General features: G+C 47.4%; 1 protein-coding gene and 1 pseudogene across 1 annotated transcript in view; both read right to left on the bottom strand.

Moving 5' to 3' along the window:
• TppII (Tripeptidyl-peptidase II) overlaps window positions 1–19465 on the bottom strand; it is a 251298-nt gene that overhangs the window by 120780 nt on the left and 111053 nt on the right. Inside the window, exons 13-14 of the mRNA XM_075682793.1 lie at window positions 4416–4596; window positions 3737–3894 (exon numbers count right to left, since the gene is read on the bottom strand). Of these exons, the coding sequence (XP_075538908.1) occupies window positions 3737–3894; window positions 4416–4596 (339 nt within the window). The remainder of the gene's footprint in view (window positions 1–3736; window positions 3895–4415; window positions 4597–19465) is intronic.
• On the bottom strand, window positions 16276–18520 carry LOC142573371 (uncharacterized; annotated as a pseudogene).

The raw sequence follows: 19465 nt of genomic DNA, 5'->3' as shown, positions 1-19465 counted from the left end.
CCGAGCCCTTTCATGATGTCGGCTTAGACCTTCTCGGCTCATTTCCGGAATCTACATCAGGGAACAAGTGGGTTGCAGTCGCGGTGGACTACGCAACCCGCTACACCGTAACCCGTGCTCTTCCGACCAGTTGCGCAACTGATGTTGCGGACTTTCTCCTACATGATATTATTTTGATGCATGGTGCTCCACGTCAATTGCTAACAGATCATGGCCGTACGTTTTTGGCTGAAGTCATCGACGACATCATGCGTGCCTGCTCAATACGGCATAAATTTACCACCTCCTACCATCCCCAAACGAACGGTCTCACTGAGCGCTTGAACCGCACCCTTACAGACATGCTATCCAAATACGTTTCTGACGACTACCGTGACTGGGACATGGCTCTACCTTACATTACCTTTGCATACAACTCTTCCCGTCTCGAAACTGCTGGCTTTTCCCCGTTTTACCTCTTGTATGGCCGTGAATGAACGCTACCACTGGACACTGTGCTTCCGTCCGCCACAGCTTCAACTAGCGATTATGCCCGCGATGCAATCGCCCATGCTGACCATGCTCGCCAACTTGCGCATGCTCGTCTACAAGTTTCTCAAGACAAGCAGAAGCAACGCTACGACCTCCATCACCGTGATGTCCATTTTGTGCCCGGCAGCCTCGTGTTGCTTTGGTCACCTTCGCGTAAAGTTGGCCTATGTGAAAAATTCCTTTCTTGGTACACAGGCCCATATCGAGTGCTCCGCAAAGTGACCGATGTCACCTATGAAATCGTTCTAGCCATGCCCACTACGTCCTCCGCTGTGACAACCAGTGACATTGTCCACGTCGCCCGACTCAAGCCCTACAACTCTCCACGCGCCTTGGATATCTAACAGCACCGTGACGGTGCTTTTGCCGCCGGGGGGGGGTAGTATTACGATATGATCAAGCGATGCTCAAGAAACGAGCCACCGCGAGAACGACGATGAAGTTGGTCGGTGCGCTTGGCGCGAGCGAGTGTCGGCCTGGCTGCCTGGCTCCAGTGTAAATAGCCTGTAAATACCATCTTCTGTCTGTCTCTTTCCACACGCAACAATATTGAGGTTCTAATACATGGTGTTCTATGGACAAGAACTTAAAAAAATGTAAATACTTCACTATATAGAAAATTTTCTTATATTGAATTTTCTTACTTGAAGTTCATTATATCGAGGTTTCAATGCAGTCAGTTTTCTCAAACTACTTTTCAATTACGGGTGTGTGAATACTGAATAGAAGATTTTGAATCAAATCAAGAAAGGAAAGCTGTATGTCAAATTGAATATTGAATATCGGAAAATTTTTCACAAAATATATTGCTACAAATTTCAGGCAATAATATATGGTGCAGCACATGATTGGGACCCTCTAGCATTGAATAAGAAGAATGTTGCAAGCTATCAGTAGCTTAGGTACATATAAATTAAAATATATGTACAGTCTACTCTACTTAAAATGAACACCACATTAACAGCACAATAACGAAACCACCGGGGACAGTGAAAAAAATCGCTTTTGCGAGAATTTCATTGCCACAACTTGGCAGCACACATTGAATATGCGTGGCACAACTAAACTTTACTGTCAAAATTTCGTTAACCCACTTTGGCAAGCCTTGATCGAGGATATATAACTGCATTGCTGACACCACAAAGAGCGCCCCACGCATCAATCAGCAGTGGTGGCACTGGTGTGGAGCAGTATTCTTGATCGATTGCTTTCGGAGATGGGCTCACTTTTGCGAGATGTTACGTAACTCAACACAGGACCAAGAGCAAGAACGCTCCACATACATGCTGTTACCCGTAGACTCTGACGCGTCCAGTGGCAAGCGCCTGAGTGTTCGTCTCTCGTATCCCCGACGGCAGTTGATCGAGATTATGGCACCTTTGGGCAAATCTATGTCCGGTGCTGAATCCACCTGCGCTGCCCGTTGGGTGGCATCGAAACCAGCGCTATTGAAGCAAAGGACATCCTGGTATTACCGGACGATCACTCAATCGCGGGCCGATGCATGCAGTCTACGCTGTGGCTACCACCTGAAGCACCATAAACAACTCTGTCAGAGGGGCACTATGTTTTTTTTTTTTTGGCTGCACTTGTCTTGTACTTGTACGAATACAGTTGAATCTCGTTAATTCGAACACGCTTAATTCAAACCTCTCCACTTATTCCAATTGACGCTGAGGTCCCGTCAAAGTTATGTGTATTCCAATGCGCGAAAGCACTGGAATTCGAACGCACATGCATTTGCGACAGTTAATTCGAGCATACCGCGTTCCGACAATGTTATCAACAGCGTGCCAAATCACGCAGCGGCGCCTCCGACCAGCATTTCTTGTACCCCGCCAGCTTAGAAGAGACCCCTCAACGCTGCGCGCGAAGAAAAAAAAAGAAAGAGAGAGAAGCAGAAATTTTACCTTCTCTGAAATGGCAAGGTAGCCACGTCTTGCTGTAATGCCCTGGCCACACCAGTGGCAAGCGAACCAGGAGCAGAGGAGACCAATAAGAGTGGCCCCTACAGTGACATAGGCATGAGGAACTGGTGTCATGCGGACCCTCCCGACCGCTCTATTCGTACTCATGTCCTGTTCAGCCAGACCGCTTGTTTTGCACTACCGTTTGCTCGTGTCAGCTCTCGCTCGAGCTTGTTTTGGTTGGCTTGGTTGGTCTCGTTTGTACTTATTTTTTGCAATGACTCGTCTAAACAGAGACGCACCAATGGAAAGGTTGTTGGAGTCAGTGCGCCATATCCGATTCTGTACGACAAGACAGACCCTGTATACAAGGACACGAAGCCGACACCAAGTGTCTCATTTTCCTTGTCTTTTGAACGCGGTGACGTCGCAACAGAAGGGAGTGCACCAACACGATTATGATCAGAGGGAACAACTTTGCCATCTTGACAAGACATGACTCGCATTAACAATGTAGGACGAAGAACGTAAACACAGCGCCGATTTGTCAGCAGACGAAGGAAAAAACACGCGAGCACGCAGAGGGAAACAGCACTCTAGGCCCAGTCTGGCCTTGGCAACTCCGCTGCTTCGGTAGCAGTCTTAGGTGGCAGAGGTAATTAGCGCCATTAATCAAGCTGGCAGGAAAGCAAATACACTTCCCTCCTGCCCTTCCTTACAACTACGCACGCTCCGCTCGCCCTCCCTCTCAACTCCCTCACCTTCGATGGTCTCTGCGCCGGCGCCATCAGCCCCGCCAGCCCCTTCGGTCCGCACTAGCTTGCTCCTTGAAGTTTCGTTTTCTGCCATTATCGGAAAGCGAGTGTTGGCTGGCATGGGCAGTTTCGTGGTCCTCGCTCACTGTGTGCTTGCGTGTAGCGGTATGTCACGACTCACACCGTTGCATGAGTACTTTGTGCAATGGTGCGCGAAGTACTCGTGCACAAGTACTTAAGTTTATTTAATTTGAACAAATTTTTGGGCCTCTTCAAGTTCGAATTATTGAGATTCGACTGTATATTAAAATTATAATATTCGATGGTATTTGAAATTTTCAAATATTGATACACCCCTAATAATTGTGCAGCAGTGCATGTCATCAAGACACCTTACAGGCGGCTTGGCCAGTCAATTTTTGCTTTGGTCTGTCCTATTAGCCAGAAACAATCGAGCAGTAGGAGCATAGCAAATTCACTGTGCTAATCTTGGCACAGAGGAGTAGGATCAAACCAGAGCACGAATACACATGTGGAACTCACCGCCGTGTAGTAAGACCCTGGTGCAAGGCTGCAGGGGTCCACGCGGAGTGAGATGGACCGTGAGGTGTAGGTCATGTTGAGCAATGCAGGAGTCGAAACCCAGGTCGCATCACACACCAGGCTGAGGTTGAGCTCAAAGCCAATCTTGTCCAATGGGTCTATGAAAACCATACCTCGACAGAGTTAGCAGAGGCACAACTGAGAGCATTCACACTCGTAAACACCTTTTCCAGGTGCACACTCCCACTCGCTTCTACTCACAGTTGCCAGCACCAGCTCAAACATGCGATGTGTGTGAGAGGGAGTGTGCTGGCCTGTGATGAACCCACCAGGGCTTTGGGGCAAAGCTGCACCCCAAAGCTGCCTGGTTTGTTGTAACAGTCAAGCGTAACAACAAACTTTGCCAACACTGCTTGATATTGACACTTTTCAGAGAGCGCTTGCATGCTGGGATTTCTGCTCAATTTAGCCATTCTCAACCATGATTGCACTGGGAAATCGTTGCCACTGCAAAAAGAATAGGAGAAAGAAAATCTAAATGTGGGGATGCTGACAATACGAACACAGTTGTGGGAAAGTAAACATGTCGTTAGGGTACACTACACTGCTACAGTGCCTAATGTGCAAACATTGGCCCAGTCTTGTCCAGTCAACAAATCAGTTGTGGTGAATAACTCACCGGCTCGCTCCTCGTTGAGGAGAACAGGCTCGATGGTGAAAGCGTGGACACTGGGCTTCGATGTATGCTGGGGCTCCCGCAGGTACAGGCCTCGGCGGTGGGGGCCAGAGCTCACCCGGAACCGGAACTGCCGTTCAGGACCCTGGCCATGCTGGAGGAGGTGCTCGAATGCACGGTCCACCTGCAAAAACATAGTGAAGCAACAACGGGCTCAGCTGAAAAGGCAGTAAATATTGTCACGTGGTGGTGACATTGAAGAACACAGTAGCAATACTGTGAACGACAAAACTAACTTTATTGGGCGAACCTGTATCCACAAGACAGGCTACACTTATAGCACAATGATAGCGGCGAACACAGTCGGCGATCGTCGAAAATCTGGTCAGCGGGTCAAGCGCGTCTGCTTTTATACAGCAGTCATCGAATGTTCCAGACTAATCGTTGGGACCCACATGCCTTCCACAAAGTTCTACACCATTCGTGTCACGCGATGAAATCTGATAACACAAGGTTCGCCGATAACAGAAAGCAGATAGAAGCATGGATAACTTTCGAGAAACATCGAATACATGTAGGAGCGTCCCGCGCTGTGCGATAACATTTGTTAGGCGGCGAAACGTGGTCGCGGGATAAAGATGAGTACATGTGTCAATAGCCCCCTCTTAAAAAGCATCGACCCGATGCTGCAAACAAACGAAAGTACTAAAGAAAAGCACTCGTAGCAGAGAAAACGACAAAATAAGGAAGTTCGTCAGCGTCCGTAAAAGGGTTTAAGGCGCACCACGTGGACCACTTCAGATCGTGCGAAATGCCGTCTGGCACGACCTCATGGTCGAGCGCGCCAATACGTCGGATGACCTTGTAGGCTCCGAAATAGCGTCGCAATAGTTTCTCACTCTGTCCTCTTCGGCGTATCGGGGTCCATACCCAAACACGGTCGCCGGGCTGGTACTCGACGAAGCGTCGTCGGAGGTTGTAGTGTCGGCTGTCGGTATGCTGCTGGTTCTTGATCCGTAGGCAGGCGAGCTGTCGAGCTTCTTCGGCGCGCTGGAGATAGGTAGCGACATCAAGATTTTCCTCGTCACTGACGTGCGGTAGCATGGCGTCGAGCGTCGTCGTCGGGTTCCTGCCGTAAACCAACTTAAATGGTGTGATATGTGTTGTTTCTTGCACCGCCGTGTTGTAAGCGAATGTTACGTACGGCAGGACCACATCCCCCGTCTTGTGCTCGACGTCGACGTACATTGCAAGCATGTCGGCGAGGGTCTTGTTCAGGCGCTCCGTGTGACCATTCGTTTCCGGATGGTAGGCAGTTGTCCTCCTGTGACTTGTCTGGCTGTATTGTAGAATGGCTTGCGTGAGCTCTGCTATAAAAGCCGTTCCTCTGTCGGTGATGACTTCGGAGCATCATGTCGCAGCAGGATGTTCCTGACGAAAAATTTCGCCACTTCGGCTGCGCTGCCTTTCGGTACAGCTTTAGTTTCAGCGAAGCGGGTGAGATAGTCTGTCGCCACGACGATCCTCTAAAGGCACGTTTATAGTCCGACATTATCGGCACGCGGGCGAGCGTCGTCCGTGGTCAGTCACGCTACGTCGGTTGCGCTGCGCCAGCCGAGATGCCATCTCCTCTATACTTCAACGCGCGCACCGTCGGCTGCTATCTTCGGAGCATGCGCAGAACATTCGCCAAGTCGCGCGCCGTCCGCAAAAGCCGTCTGCAGAGTTGTGTTGGAGCCTTTTTCTTTGCGTGCAATGCATTGTGGGTTGACGCGGTCGGCGGCGCCGGCGCGCGAATGCAGCAGGAGCCAAATATGCACCGAGCCCGTCGGGGCGCGCTGGTAGCCGCCGGTTACTTCGGCGCTGCAGTGCGTCGCACTATAGAAGGAGCTGTTTTCGCCAACGTAACGTAGCGTGCGCGAGTGCACACGTTACTTGGGACTATATTTACGCCTTTATTTCCGGATGTTGATGTCGGAAACGGTCTCAACAAGTCCATCCCAATCTGCTGAAAAGGTCGGTAAGGAGGCTTGATCGGCTGTAGTAATCCCGCTGGCCTTGTCAGTGGCGTCTTGCGTCGACTTCAGGTCGATCATTAACCTGAAGTCTACGATCGATCATCAATCATCGACTTCAGGTCGATGATTGCGCCATGTTTGTTCAGGAAGTCCATACCGAGAATGACGTCTCGTGAACACTGTTGGAGGATAACGAAGGTGGCAGGGTAAGTCCGGTCATGAATGGTTATTCTTGCCGTGCAGATTCCAGTAGGCGTGATGAGTTGTCCTCCAGCGGTCCGAATTCGAAGGCCTTCCCATGCGGTCTTAACTTTCTTCAACTGGGCGGCGATGTGTCCACTCATTACGGAGTAATCATAATCAGCCCGTGTCCACTAATGCGGTAACAGCGTGGCCGTCGAAAAGCACGTCGAGGTCGGTGGTTCTTTATCTGGCGTTGCAGACGTCGGATCATGGCTGCGTCGTGTTGAACTGAAGTTGGAACGTCGTGTGGTCAAGTCGTCTTTCGTCGGTGTAGTCTTGGCTTCCTGACTTCATCGGGACGGCGGCATGTCGTTATTATGTCGTTGAGATGGTCTCTTCGGCGTCTTCGGCGGCGGCAGAGGATCTTCGTCAGTTTGACGAACAGCAACCGCACTTCTATCAGTTACTGCTTTTAGTTTTCCGGATATGGGCTCGCAGAGCGGCCCCGGGCTGTGCCGGTGTATGGTCGGCGCTGCGGCGACAGGTAGCGGCCTGGTGATGGTGAACAGGACGGTCGTCGAGGGCTCCACTGAGTAGCGGCGAGGTAGTCGGCGATGTCACGAGGGCGTTCACCTTCCCGAGGGTGCGGTGCGTCGACGGCGAACCCTCGCAATCCCAGGTCACGGTATGGGCATCGGCGGTACACATGGCCAGCTTCGCCACAGTGGTAGCAGAGCGGGCGGTGGTCGGGGGCTCACCAAATGTCTGTCTTCCTCGCGTAGCTCTGCTGGGCGATGGATGGGCATGCTGGCGGCGGCGGCGGTGGACGACAGAATTGTGGCATTACACGGCCCTGGCGTTGTCGCGGAGGGGGACCTTGACGGCGGGCGACGGTGGCGTAGGTCATCGCTTCCGGCTCAGGTTGCGGTGATCGTGGTTGCACCTCAGGGACTCCAAGCAATCGCTGAACCTCTTCTTTGACAATTTCAGCGATTGGATCCACTTGGGACTGTGACCTTGGGTAGAACTTCTGCAGCTCCTCCCGTACGACTGCTCTGATAGTCTCGCATAGATCGTCAGTAGCCAGTGATTGAACCCCGGTGTGTTTTGTAGAGTTCATGCGGCTATCGAATTGCCCGTTTCGCATCTCGAGTGTCTCCTCGATGCTGGTGGCCTCGCGAAGAAACTCATTGACGGTCTTCGGTGGGCTTCGTACCATTCCGGCAAAAAGTTCCTCTTTCACATTACGCATGAGTAGGCGGACTTTCTTCTCCTCGGGCATTTCGGGGTCGGCGTGACGGAATAGACGACTCATTTCTTCCGTGAAGATCGCAGTTGTCTCATTAGGTAGCTGCACCCGGGATTCTTATAGCGCTTGGGCTCGTTCTTTGCGTACGACGCTCGCAAATGTCTGCAGGAAGCCGCTTCAGAACAGGTCCCAGGTCGTCAAGATGGCTTTGCGGTTCTCGAACCCCGTCCTGGCAGTGTCTTCCAATGCGAAGAAGACATATCGCAGTTTGTCGTCACTGTTTCAGCTGTTAAACGTAGCGACCCTCTCATATGTTTCGAGCCAGCTTTCCGGGTCCTCAAATGTGGAACCGCGGAAGGTCGGTGGTGTCCTGGGCTGCTGCAGCACGATGGGGGACGCTGGGGCTGCCATTGGGGTTGCCTTGGCCATAATCTTCTTGGTCTTCTCAGCTAGAAGTCCGTGCTCCGGGGGGGGGGGGGGGGGGGGGCAGCTGTTGAAGATGGCGGCTTGCTCGATGGTCTAGGACTACGTTAATGTTCTCTTTGCGGTCCGGGCTTGCATCACGGCTTGTCGGGGGCATCTGGTACATGAACAATAAGCACCTCCACCAGATGTCACATGGTGGTGACGTTGAAGAACACAGTAGCAATACTGTGAACAGCAAAACTAACTTTTATTGGGCGAACCTGTGCCCACAAGACAGGCTACACTTATAGCACAACGATAGCGGCGAACACGGTCGGCGATCGTCGAAAATCTGGTCAGCGGGTCAAGCCCGTCGGCTTTTATACAGCAGTCGTCGAATGTTCCAGACTAATCGTTGGGACCCGCGTGCCTTCCACAAAGTTCTACACCATTCGCGTCAAGCGATGAAATCAGATAACACAAGGTTCGCCGATAACAGACAGCGGATAGAAGCATCTATAACTTTCCAGAAACTTTGGATACATGTAGGCACGTCCCGCGCTGCGCGATAACATTTGTTAGGCGGCGAAACATGGTCGCCCGATAAAGATAAGTACACGTGTCAATATACCACCTTAAAACGGCATGTTCCTCAGCAAGCAGGTGGACGAACTCTAAATTACTACTAAATGCACAAAAATGAACAACCTGGAGACAACTATTGTTCCATTTCATGAGCTACCTTTCTCCACACACTCAGTAGGTTAAAATATATTGTACTCATTGGCCTGGTTCCCTGCGCAAGTTGGAACCATTGAGGGTGCCTCGATCAACCTCAAGGAAGTGGCGCATTCCGCTGCACGAGGTTTGACTGACCGTGTGCCGAGTAGCGCGTCCTCTCCTGAGTTACCCGGGCCTCTTTGCTCATACAACTAGATCTGCAAGCATAATTATCTATCAAGAAGGCTCCTTCTTTTGCCACACTCCTCACTGTGCCAGGCCCAGCCAGTCACTCTCAGACTTCTACAAACAAGCACTTACCTGAGCCCCACGGCACTGCACACAATGTAGCCCAAATGGTTTCCAAGCCCAGAGTGCCCCCTGTCTGGTGGTTATGCGGACTTCGAGCATGTCCTGTGGGGCTGCATCTCTGCCGGTGTCCCTTTCACCCAAGATGAAATAATGAGGCCTATTAGGGCCAAGGACCAGACCTCTCAAATCCTGGCAGTCCAGAGGGCCCACGAAAGCGCCATCAGGTGAAACCTGATGGTCCCCAAGTGGGCCTAGCCAGGTGACGTTGAGTTTACTCACGTCTATTGTGGACCGAATAAAGTTGTTTCACTCACTCACTCACTGCCACAGTGTCGAACCAGAAAAATAGAAGTTCGGTTTGGGCTCAGTTTTAACATGCTCCAATTTTGTGTTCTTGTTTGGAGAAATAAAAACTTATACCAGTTCGTGAACTAGTACGTGAACTAGTTCGTGAACCAATTCGTGAACCGGTTCAGCACAGTAAACTTCATCCTGGCCCCTGGTGACATGCCACACAGTGTTGTCAACTAGTCCAAATGGCACATGTGCAAGTTTTGTCAGGAGGTGGAAGAAACTGGCTCTGGGACACATGGGGGAAAGCAGTCAATAGTCACATGAATATAAATTAAATTTAATGTTACATCACTACATCAGGCATACACATAAAGACAGCCATCTTAGGCAGTGGCGTTGCAAGAGTGTGGGGCAGGCCGCACGGCACATCAATCCATCTATCCCTGCACTACTCCCTTCTCACACTTCCTTTTATGGTCGTCTATACTAAGTGCATGCAAAGCAGTAAAAATTTTGAGGGGTGTTCAAATAGCTAAACCTTCGTATTGAATCAAGTGAGAAAAACAACCTTCAAATATCCAATCAAATATAGAATATTCCCAATTTCTAAAGAAAAGCGAAGTGAAAAGCTTCGTGGAGTTTGTTCAGAAAAAGGTTTGCTTGCATGATTTGATGCATGCAATGCTGTTAACTGGATGTCAGATCAACTGAAATAAGGGTGCACAAATATTCGAAAATTTTGAATATTATCAAATATTATATTTTCAATATTCGTGTTCAATTTGAAAACTAGGTATTCGAAAATTTTTGAATACTCGACTGGATACGAATATTTGAAACAAATCAAATATATTGCTGTCTGTGCGGGAGAAAACATCATTCTTAGACTATTTCTATCTAATCTAAGAAATTGTGTCTGATTTTGAGCTGAATTTTGTGATAATTTCACACTGCTGGCAAAATTTTGCCTGCAAAACCCCCTTAGCCACTGGACGTCCAAGATTTGCAGGAACGCCTGCAAATGTTTTGCAGAACGCCTGCGTGTGTTTGCAAACAACGAAGGTACACTCTTTTGTAGGTTCCACTCCCAATCCTGAGCTTATTGCTTCACAGCAAATGCAATGAATGACGAAGGGTGAGATTTCTCTGAGTTTATGGGAAATTGATGCAGTATAATAAGACACAGATTGGCGAGAACAGACAACTAGCAGAAATTATTCGATTTTCTACAGCTAACATGAGCCAAATACACAGACTTTTAGTACGAGGGCGAAGCAGAAAGTCTTTGTGCCTATTTTTTTAGAGCTAAAGTACGGCTGTAAACACGAAGTCAACATATCCATTCCCAGCGGTGGACCTTTCTTGAACTGGCCCTACCTTATCTGCTGGTAGCTCCGCGGCACGGCACTGCTGCCACTTGTTGAAGATGGCGGTCATCCTCCATGACAATGCTAGGTCACATGCGGCAAGCAGAACCACCAATAGGCTCCGGTCATTTCACAGGAAGAGTCTGGACCACCCACTACGCAGCCTGGACTTCGCCCTTAGTGATTTCCATGTTTTTGGTCCGATGAAGTTCCTGGTAGGACAGCTATTCTTATGGAATGATGAAGCAAAGACAGCAGTTCGACGGCGGTTCCCATAGCCAGCCGGACAAATTCTACCAAAGGGGCATCTCAAATTTAGTGCTGAAATGGGACGAATGTCTGAACCGATGTGGGAACTATGTGGAAAATAGTGTAAGGTACGTAGAATAGCACATATGATTGTAAATACCTGTATGTATCTTATTTTGGCTAATAAAATATAGGGGTAAAGACTTTCTGATTCGCCTTTGTATAACAGCTTACTAGTTTAATTCTTTTACCAATGACAATGTGATTGCAATGTTCCAACAAGGTAAATAAACAAACTTGCTAATAAATCTATGTGCATATCATTTGACATTCGATTAGATGCTCATATTCAATCCGTATTTGAAAATTTTGATATTCGCACACCTCTACTGAGAAACTTCTAAACGGGAAACAAAGCAAGGTACAACAACATCTTGTATATGATGACAATGAAAGTAATGAAAAAAAAAAGAAGGAAGTGTGCGCCCCAGAAGTATGTAGCAAGAGTGTAGTGCTTGTTGAGAAAGCTAAGGGCAATTCTACAGTATCACGCATGATTTCAAACAAATGCAAACGTGCGAGATTGGTCACATAAATTGCTTTCACAAAACCAAGACAGCAAATCCTTAGACAGTATAATAGGAGACATGCTTACTCAATGGCAAGTAACTATAGTGCATAAGTGAGCTGTTCCACCTGCTTGTTCAGGAACTCAAGCATCTGTGCAACAGCTGCAGTTGTGCTAAAGCAGAATCATTCAGACAAGTCTGCATGATTGAGCATATATGGGTTAACCCATATATGCCTAGTGTCCTACATGTAGTACACTCCTTTCACTGGCAGTAACTCCTCAGATTTTTTATGTGAAAGCTTACGGTTGGCAGCCTGTACCCATAAGGTTGTATCTCTTCTCTGTGCAAACTTTGGTAAGCGTGTATCTAGTCATTTATGGGCAACGACCACTGCGACATTGTGAATTTTGGGACTTGGAGAATGGGCACCACCTCATGGCAAAAATTTACTGATAAGAATTGACATGTCACCAATTGTTGCCAAGAGTGTGACTACATGTCTATAAAGGACGAGCTGCATATACAATAGAATACCTATTATCTGTAGTTAAAATTTTGTCACTTATAACATTTGAAACAGCAGCGTCCTATATGTAGGACACTAGGTAGATTGGGTGCAGTTTCAAGAACCTATAGTAATCAGTGGGCCAAACATTCTACCAAAGATAAACTTACGTAACTATGGATTCTTCTAGTCCATTTAGGAGGGCAGATATTTTTTCATCAGGCTATTGCAAACGAAAATCATTTCCCCTGCCTCCCCCTTTCAAGGCTAAAGGTAATTCAACGACATTGCCACTCGTGATGAGGTGCACACAACAGACTCCATTACTTTGCCTGAAAGTATGCGGCATTAGTACAACAGACTAGGAAAGCAGTCATGAGTGTGCTACGAGCATGAACTATTCGCCAGGCAGCACTTTATTTATTATACCTCAAAGGTCCCTAAACAGGGCATTACATGAGGGGTCATTACAGGACATTACAAGAGACACTTGTGGGTGAAGCAGGATGCAAAGCTTTGTCATGCAGTGATGATGGCATGTTTATCACTGAGCCACCAGTAAAATATAAAAAAATTTGGAGCACACTTAAGCTTCGCTTTTAAGAGTGGAATGCAATAGCATTCAAAGACCCCTGACTGCTTTTCATGCGTCCCGGCAACTGCCGCTTATGTAAATGTAATGTTTACCGGGAAAGGCTGGCAGCGAACATTATGCATGAAGGCAAGCTTTCTGGTAGAAACACGGCCTCTTCCATGGGTCGATCTCCTGTTATTGTTTCGCACTTTTAATATTTCAGTCTGAGAAGAACTAACATGAAAAATATGCTTTGTCGGTGTTTTTTTTTTTTTCCATTACATTTGCTTGTTGGCTGCCGTTCTCAATATTCCGAGGGAAAAACTTTGTAAAGAATGAAAGACAAGGTACAGTCGAACCCACTCATAACGATATTCAGGTGCCACAAAAATTCCATTGTTATAACTGACAAGTGTTATAACCGGACTGCATGAAAAAATTAAAATGGGGGATGGCAGAGCTGAAGTGAGAAAACTATAATGGCTGGGAGGCCAGTGCCCTTCCCACCACCTTCCTCCATCCGGCTGCTGATTGTGTTCCCTCGCTTAACTGCTTCCTGGGCACTCCAATCACAGGTAAAAAGCCGTGGCTGTCGGCTTTAAAGAATGGCACTGCTATAACAACTGCAAAGAGAGGTCACGGGTGGCAAGCAATATGCGCGCACTACCGAGACATTGCTTTGGTGGCCCCAAAAAGGGCCTCTTAAAAAATTCGAGAAGGTTGCTGCGGCAGCCTGTCGGCTTCAGAAATCCAGAAGAAACGCTGAGGCAAGATCGCCACAAGCATCTCGCCCCGTACTTCTCACTGGCTTGCACGAGAAAACCCTATGTCTGTCATCCTTGCATGCTCTAAGCGAAGCTTGCTGACATCCTTCTCCAAGGTATCCAGGTGCTCCACGTAGTGCAGCGGAAGGTTCCTCGCAAAAACAAAATGAAGCCCCAGAGGGACTGAATCATGTGCCAGGCCTCCTGTGAGGACAATGTTGAGGCAGCCTGCCCTTCCGAGTCATCGCTGTAGTCGTCGCTGTCACTATCTGATGCAAGCACGTTTGCGACGATCGCCTCTTCAGTTAGACGCACTTAGTTTCCTAATTTATAGCCGTGCACTTTCTTTTCACTGGTAATGTCATGCATTGCGAACAATCAGCTGGCGGATCAACCATCTTCTGTTTGGGCGGCGAGTCAAACGAAGCTGAGAAACGGCATGGCCAAGAACGATTTTGACACAACCAACAAAGACGAATGCGAGCGATTAAGCTGTTTGCAGAACTGCACTGAATGAGGAGGCAGCAAGTAAGATTCGAACAATCTGCGAGCAGCGCAGTTGGCGCGTCCATCCATGTGTCAGAGGGTGGGGCGGCGTAGAGCTATGGGCGCAACCCATTCGCACTCGGAGCGATGGAAGGGCAACGGGAGAGAGCTACGTGGAGATGGCTGGAAAATGAGTGGGCAGTGTTGGAGCAGCGGCGCATCAAGCAGCGCCTCAAATTTCTCGTTTTCTTTTTTCTTTTCAAAGATTTCACATTTCACTACCTTTCGGCACAGACACCCAGCAGCCAGATTTCATCATTATAACCGATAATGCAGCATCGGGGCATTGTAGTAAGCGGGTTATTTCACCATGGAAAACATACAAAAGTTGATGGTACAGCAGCTTCTCATTGTTACAACCGATCAATTGTTAAAACCAGTATCGTTATAAGTGGATTCGACTGTATGAGCAACTTTGCTGGTAGAAGAATGGCTGGGTATGCGTGGTTTGGAATTTGGTTCGAAATTCTTTTTGCCGTAGTGATGCCAGACGCCGATACCGAATTTTCTGTGACATGAGGCCCATAACGCATTAAAAGTATGCAGCAAGTAAGTGCTAGCATGACCTGAACTTGTTTTCCTGGCACCTAGTCATGCGGCACGCTAATTTGTCGAGATGCAACCCTGTCTGGAATAGATACATTCAGACAATTTCTCACAGATGAAGTGGTCACTTTTATTGTGGATAACACAAACTACTATTGTCCCGTAAAATAGTCTATGCTTGGATTATACACGAGATAAGATGAAGAGCTTTCAGGTGCTCTCTTCTTCTGTGCTTTTTTCCTATAAGCTGATACAGTATCAGTGAAACTTTGTTGATGTAATTTTAAAATTATGGGCACAAGCTTTTGATTACCGAGTTGACTGTACCTCTGATGCAACAGTCTATTAGTGCAAATGCTACAGCACTGCTGCAGTTGCATCCAATGCTCAATGTGTGGAACGCAAGCACCTGGTAATTAGACATTGGGTAAAAAGTTACTCAAATGTCTTGGTCAGGAGTCAGCGGCTTTGTACCCTATATAACCTAACAGGGTGGAGGCTTTGCCGAACCGCTGCAATATACTGCACTGGTACACAAGGAAGAAGCGATATTCTTCACTATCCACATACCTTCCTTATGCATGTGAATGCGTTCTAGCATAGGAAGTGATAAAGCTGACCTGCTCCCATTTCAAAAGCCCATAGCAGCCATATAGTACCAGAAAGCTTATATCTATAAGTCACTGCATTTAATGAGCCAACAGTATTTGCTAAAAGCACATAATTGGTTTACCGAATTGTATAAGTTTGGAATTACACTCGATAAGTAAACAATTTCTTCCCGCTGTCATAAGAAAACTACCGTGCGTTGTGAAAAATGTGACACCAGAGGTCAAAATAAATAGCTTAAATCCTATCACTACAATAAGGAGTGCATTTGCCTAGTGTCCTTATATGTAGGACGGCTCAAAACCAACAGCTACACAAAAATGTTCTATTGCAATATCACATACACAACACCATACCTTAAACTAACAAGGGCCGAGAAAAACGAGATAGAAATCCTCATTAGGAAAGGAGTTAAAACAGCCCTAAACCTGCCACCATGCACATCTACGCAAATTATACTAAACATGGGCATTTCAAACACCTTAGAAGAGTTGACCGAACAACTGAGACTAATGCAACAGAGACTAATGAGAAGCAAAGCAGTCTGAGAATTCTAGTGAAACCAGGGTACGAAACCCACAAAAAGAAGTAAGAAACACAGGAACCATTCTGTCACAAATCAGACAGGATACGCATACCCAGGGTTCGTACAGACTCAAAAGGGGAAAATTCAAGGATATTCAAGGAATTTCAAGGTCCAGTTGCAGTATTTTCAAGGACTCAACACAATGCTACATACTGAACAAAGTCGGAAAAAAAAAACATTTCAAGGAACAGCTTGTATTGCACTAAACCAACATAACATTACTGAATAAAGTCGAAAAAAAAAACATTTCACGGAACAGCTTGTACTGCACTAAATCAACATAATATTACTGAACAAAGCCAAAAAAAAAACATTTCAAGGAACAGATTATATTGCACTAAACCAACATAATATATGTTCCATCTTGAAAAACACCCTGCAGTGCATTGCACCAATGTCGAACAGCAATCCATTCTGCAAAAGTGCTAACGGCAACTTCAGGGGAGCTCCTGCCACTTTTCCTGAATCTTCTGGTTGAGGCTACACAGTTCCTCAGTCTTGCTTCGTGCAGCCTTCTTCAGACTATTTGATCTAACCACATACTTCAGATCATTAGCTGCTTCTCCTTTTTCGGCATATGTATCTGCTGAAGCCTGGACGTCAGCTATTGTTGCCTCAAGTTTCTTTTTCTTTTTTTTCATTGCGTCGATCTCTTCGTCGATGCAGCGCCTCTTTGATTCCCTTACCTCCTCACTTCTTTTTTTCTTTCTGCTTCCAGATATGCAGCATACTGCTGCCGGGCTGCTGATGCAGCAGCCCTCAGCTCTTTTGTGATAGGGACGTTAAGGACGCCCCCTGCCTTGTCCACAGCATCGCATACAATACGTTGCGAAATGTACGACAGGTCCTTCAGGTTTTCTACAGCAACCTGGCGGTTCATGCTAAACCCTTGCTCCGCAGTGGCCTGTCCATGGCTTAGCAGGAGCAAAAGCTTGACAACCTTCCACAGTTCCCCATATGATGAATCAAACTTCATCACCACAGTCAAGAACTCGTCCAACCTGTTTACGTTCTTCTCAAACATTCGCAGGTTATGCATCTCTTCCTGAAGGAACTCAGTGTACTCCCCCAGTACAGTGTCTCTTTGGTGCTCAGACATTCTGCCCGCTGTAATGAGGGCATCCAACACTCTTCTGAAGCTGGCCGGGCACTCATCTGGTTTAGTACACATTTGTCGTGGGTCCAGAGAGGACAAACTCCTAATGATTGGGAATCTCAGTAGACTTCTCTCAAGCACCTTCTTTGTCACACTGATCAAGAAGCGTTTGCATTCCATGCGGAACTGGAACACGTCCTTCTGGCTTGCTTTAGTTTTTCTGACAGTCTGTTCAGCGGCATGACCTACATCCACCTTTTCAAGTGGAGTGTGGTTCTCGGTGCTTTCAATGTCCACCATCAGCAGACCAGTGGCTCCTTTTGCTGAAGACAAGACCGAGCACTTCAGAAACTTCGTCAGTAGCTTCCTGACCACAGTTTCCAAGTCCCTTGCAAGAAAGAACACCATGGGCTGATCCGTTTGGTACTCAGTGAGGAATGGCTTGAGGGTCATGGACACACCCAGTGCAAATTTAAGCTTTGCTAGCAGTAAGTCATCACTGGCAAACTCACACAAGTTGCGAAATGATCCACACTGTAGGGGGCTTACTTCCTTCTTCCTTACATCTGCAATAAACTTCTTAATGTCACACCACAACAGCAAGGCTCTCTCTATCACAAGCACATTCTCCAACCACCGGTGGGCAACAAAGTTCAGGGGAAAAGTCTCCTGACCGGTAACTGCTGAGAAGTCCTCCCTCCTTGCAGGAGAACCATGGAAAAGCGTGCTCCGACTGGAGAGCAGACAGCAAAGTCCTCACTTACTTGATGTAACACCTGCCCTGTAGGCGTTGTGCATGGTGTGGAGGCCACAAGCCCCAATGTCCAGACATTGAACTTGGTATGCTTGATGCAGGTGCTCTTGGAAATTCTTGAGTAACTTCAGGTTAACATTGCAGCCATCCATTCAAATCTGAAGAATTTTCTTAAGAGGGAAAGGCTCGAGTGCAGTCAGCAGCGTTCCTTGGATGTCCTCGGATGTCGAGTGCACCATAAACACCGAGGTATAGTACTTCGTTGCCACCTTGTGAGACGAATTCCAAAACCGGATGTGAACATCCAATTGTTTCCGCTGGAGATGGTCGTTCGTGGACTCGTCGAAGAGTACCACATAGTAATCGCAATCTTTTATCTGCCGCTGCAGAGCAGATAAAAAGAAGGGCCTCAGACCATGGCACGTCACATAGGCACATTTTTTTCTCTCCGCAAAAAAATGCTTTGGCTACGCCACTGTCTGGGAACATACGCTGGAATAGCTCGCCTGCTTTCGATGACGACCGATAGGAGAAATGTGATGTGACAACCTTCAAAGTCCACAGAATCTCCACGTTTGTCACCAGCTCGTGTGCCTTGCAAGCATCGTCTAGCTTTCCCGATTGTGAAGGAGGTGGGACGGCTGACTGTTGCCCTGTACTTCGAACTAAGTACCTTCGCATTGAGCTGTTGGCTGCAATCTTCATGATGCCAGCTTGCTTAGCACTCTTCATATGGCTCTTTAACGCCGACTCGCCCATGGTGGTGATATCGAAGGTCTTTCTGCAAGGCCTGCATCTTGCACGGTGCTCACTCGTCGTTGTGAAGCGTCGTGAAGCCACGCGCCTTGAAATTTGCTTTTCCCAGGGATTTGTTTTGTATCAAGATGTTTCCGCCGCAACAAGTCGGGTGCAGAAGAGATGGCACAATGCAATGCCGTCAACCCCCATAACTACAGTGCCTAGAATACTAGACACTGTACCATAACAAAGTGCCAAGGTCAGATTAGATTGAATCGGCTCAAGTTGGCTTCAGAGCCGAGTGGCTCCAATGTGGCTAACCGTCGTGCAACATTGGCTATATTAGCACAAACTGATTTTTTACGCCTGAAACGCATATATTCAAACACAATACTGAAAATACAAATATTTTAACTGCATTTTTTTTATGAACAGTCATTTGCATGTACTACGCTAGGAATTCAAGGATTTTCAAGGAGCAGCAAAAAGTCCAGGATTTGCAAGGGCCTTGAAAACGAAATATTCAAATTCAAGGGTTTTTGAAGGACCTGTGCGCACCCTGACGCATAGCCCCACTTCCAAAAAACATGTATCCAAGAATAGAAGGAAAGACAAGGTTAAAGCATTACAAAAATCACTAGATAAAAAGAAAGGGGTGTTCTACATGGATGCAGCAGAGTATGAAGGCAGACCAGGTTTCGTCTCATTGACGACACAGGCTAACGGTGAGAACTCAAAGAGCTGCAGTACCACGCAAAACAGAGTGGAGGTTGCAGAGGAGGTGGCCATAGAACTAGCTTTGAGTCAAAAAAGGGTCAAAATCATAGTGGCAGATTCCAAAACAGCCATCAGGAATTATACGGCAGGGAGGATTTCTAAAGAGGCATTGAACATATTGAAGAAAGCACCAATACAAGAAGAATTAGTAAACCTTATATGGACTCCTGCCCACGAAGGCTAGCCTGG

Source organism: Dermacentor variabilis, chromosome 2 (genome assembly GCF_050947875.1).
Source record: "Dermacentor variabilis isolate Ectoservices chromosome 2, ASM5094787v1, whole genome shotgun sequence".
In the NCBI taxonomy this organism is placed as follows: domain Eukaryota; kingdom Metazoa; phylum Arthropoda; class Arachnida; order Ixodida; family Ixodidae; genus Dermacentor; species Dermacentor variabilis.
Note: the sequence above shows the minus strand (reverse complement) of the source record. Positions and strands in the feature narration are given on the sequence as shown.